Here is a 2251-nt window from a genome sequence, read left to right as displayed (position 1 = left end):
GCGCCTCACCCCCCACCACAGCCATCGCATTGGGGGGGGGGTCACAGGCCGTAGGTGTGTAGTCCGGCGTCCGGTCCTGACGATTGAGACATTGTGCTGCCAGGGACCGACCGAGCGCGTGGGTGTAGCAACGGGCCGAGTTGGGTCCAGCTCCTCCAGGGATGCCCAGATGCCTAGGGGGGGGGCCCAAGTTTCCGATGGTTCCTCGTGGCGGGCAGGGCCCCGAGGGATCCGCCGATGGAGCCAGCTCTTGGGTTGATGGTGCAGGTGACGATTGTCTGGTGATGGGCTCTCGACGTTTCGGGAGCGTGCGAGTCATGATGTCTTTGCTTGTTACGTCTGTGAGCATGATGCTGAAGGTGAACCCTACCACTGGCCTCCTGCCTAGGGACTTTACCGCGAGCTTCGGTACCTACCTAGTTGAGCACCTATCCAGAGGACCTACCCAGGTGAGTACCTCCCCAACTGACCGTCAGTGGCTACAGGGTCTACAGGTCCCAGACTGCCGTGGTTCAGCCGGTGCTCGATCGTGGCGTGCGTGGGCTGCCGGCGCCCCCTGATTCGCCCAAGCGAGTGCCGCCCACAGGCCTGCCCTGGGACTACACTGCGCCCAGGGCACGAAGCCTGCCAAAGCCGGCCACTGACAGCGGACACCAGCACTGAGGCCAGGGCCAGATCCACCGTCTCGCAATCTATTCGTATCACGACCGTGGTTTGGTGGTCCTTCTTTCGACTTCCATCGTGCCCTCACAACGTGTCGCTGCCACTATTGCCGCATCCTCCCCCCCCCCCCGCGAGATTGCTTCGTCCTTCGACAACGGCTTTGCCACAGGACCTGCATTCGAGCACCCTCGATCCGTCCACAGTCCTGCCGACACGCCCAGAGGCATCCCATCATGCCGCACGTCGATGCCCTCGCTGCCGTCGGCGGCGCCGGGCCTGCGCCTGCCGGTGCTCCCCAGCAGCAGCAGCAGCCTCAACAACAGGGCGTGAGTCTTGGCCGCCGCCCTCTTCTTGCCGTCGGACGATGGAACCATCGAGTCAATGGAACTATCGAGAATAGAACCATCGAGACAGTGCACTGACGAACCTAGGGCTTCACCATGAGCACCACCCAGAAGCTCCTCTTCGGCTTCGCCACCTGGGCCGCCATGAACTTCGGCGCCAACTATTTCCTCAAGAAGCCCGTCGGCGGGGCCACCCGAGGTCACCGATCCCCACGGCAAGGTCTACACCGTCCCCGCCAAACCTCGGCGGCATCCCGCCCTACGTCCTCCGTCCCAAGACGCTCGCCGACGGCGCCACCTTTGATCCCAACCCGGCCCGCATCGCCCCCATGTGGCCGCTCGACAGCCACATCGACATCATCGTCACCCTGTCCGACTCGCCGCGCCCCGAGCCCCTCGCCAAGACGCCTGCCGACAAGATCGTCCTGCGCGAGACCAACTTCCACCTCGGCAACTACAGCGACAAGCGCTCCGCCGACGCCACCTTCACCGTGCCCGCCTCCGTCCAGCACAACGTCACGCTCTGGGGCCACTTCTACCTCGCCCTGACCGGCGAGCAGCCCGACCCCTACGTCGCCGGCTTCGACGTCGCCTCGGCCTACCACTTCGCCTACCCTCTGACCCAGTACCTTCCCAAGAAGAAGGTCTCCAAGACGCGCTCCCTCTTGGACGGTGGCGACGCCGATGCCGACAACGCCCTGCTGGACGACGCCCCCAGCGGCCCCGTCATCGCCAGCTACTACCACCCCAACATCACGCTGTCCACGATCCCCGACTCGGGCGTCCTCGACCACCGCAGCCTGCACCCCGCGACCCGCCACTTCCTGCACCTCGAACCCACCGACGCCCGCGACGGCACCGGCCAGAACTCGTGGTACTGTGAGTACACACCTCCCGCCGAAGACGCCTAAACTGACAGTCCCAGACCCCATGCTCTTCGTCAACAAGTTCTGGCAGCTGCGGACGCACATGACCCTGCTCAACGACACGGTCACCGAGCTGCCCATCCACATTGACCTCGGCAACCTGCGCTACTGGCAGATGGGCCTCATGTCGTCCATCGAGCTGAGCAGCAAGGAGACGGCCCGCCAGGCCGCCTTTGCAACGCCGCCCCCGGCGCGGGCACGGCACCGAGGTCGAGATGCTCAAGGAGATCCCTCCTCGACTCCAACCCCTATCTGCTCGCCATCACGGGCCGTCGCACCGTCGCCCACATCATCTCGAAGAGCTCGCCTTCGCTCCGA

At 64.9% G+C, this 2251-nt stretch overlaps 1 protein-coding gene across 1 annotated transcript in view; it reads left to right on the top strand.

Moving 5' to 3' along the window:
* Positions 1–896: 896 nt before the first annotated feature.
* The window catches only part of VDBG_00100 (CLPTM1 domain-containing protein), a gene marked incomplete at both ends in the record, with an annotated part of 2274 nt that continues 919 nt past the window's right edge, over positions 897–2251 (top strand). Inside the window, 3 exons of the mRNA XM_003008373.1 lie at positions 897–989; positions 1064–1789; positions 1911–2204. Coding sequence (XP_003008419.1) covers positions 897–989; positions 1064–1789; positions 1911–2204 — 1113 coding nt within the window. The remainder of the gene's footprint in view (positions 990–1063; positions 1790–1910; positions 2205–2251) is intronic.

Source organism: Verticillium alfalfae, genomic scaffold (genome assembly GCF_000150825.1).
Source record: "Verticillium alfalfae VaMs.102 supercont1.1 genomic scaffold, whole genome shotgun sequence".
NCBI classification, from domain to species: domain Eukaryota; kingdom Fungi; phylum Ascomycota; class Sordariomycetes; order Glomerellales; family Plectosphaerellaceae; genus Verticillium; species Verticillium alfalfae.
Note: the sequence above shows the minus strand (reverse complement) of the source record. Positions and strands in the feature narration are given on the sequence as shown.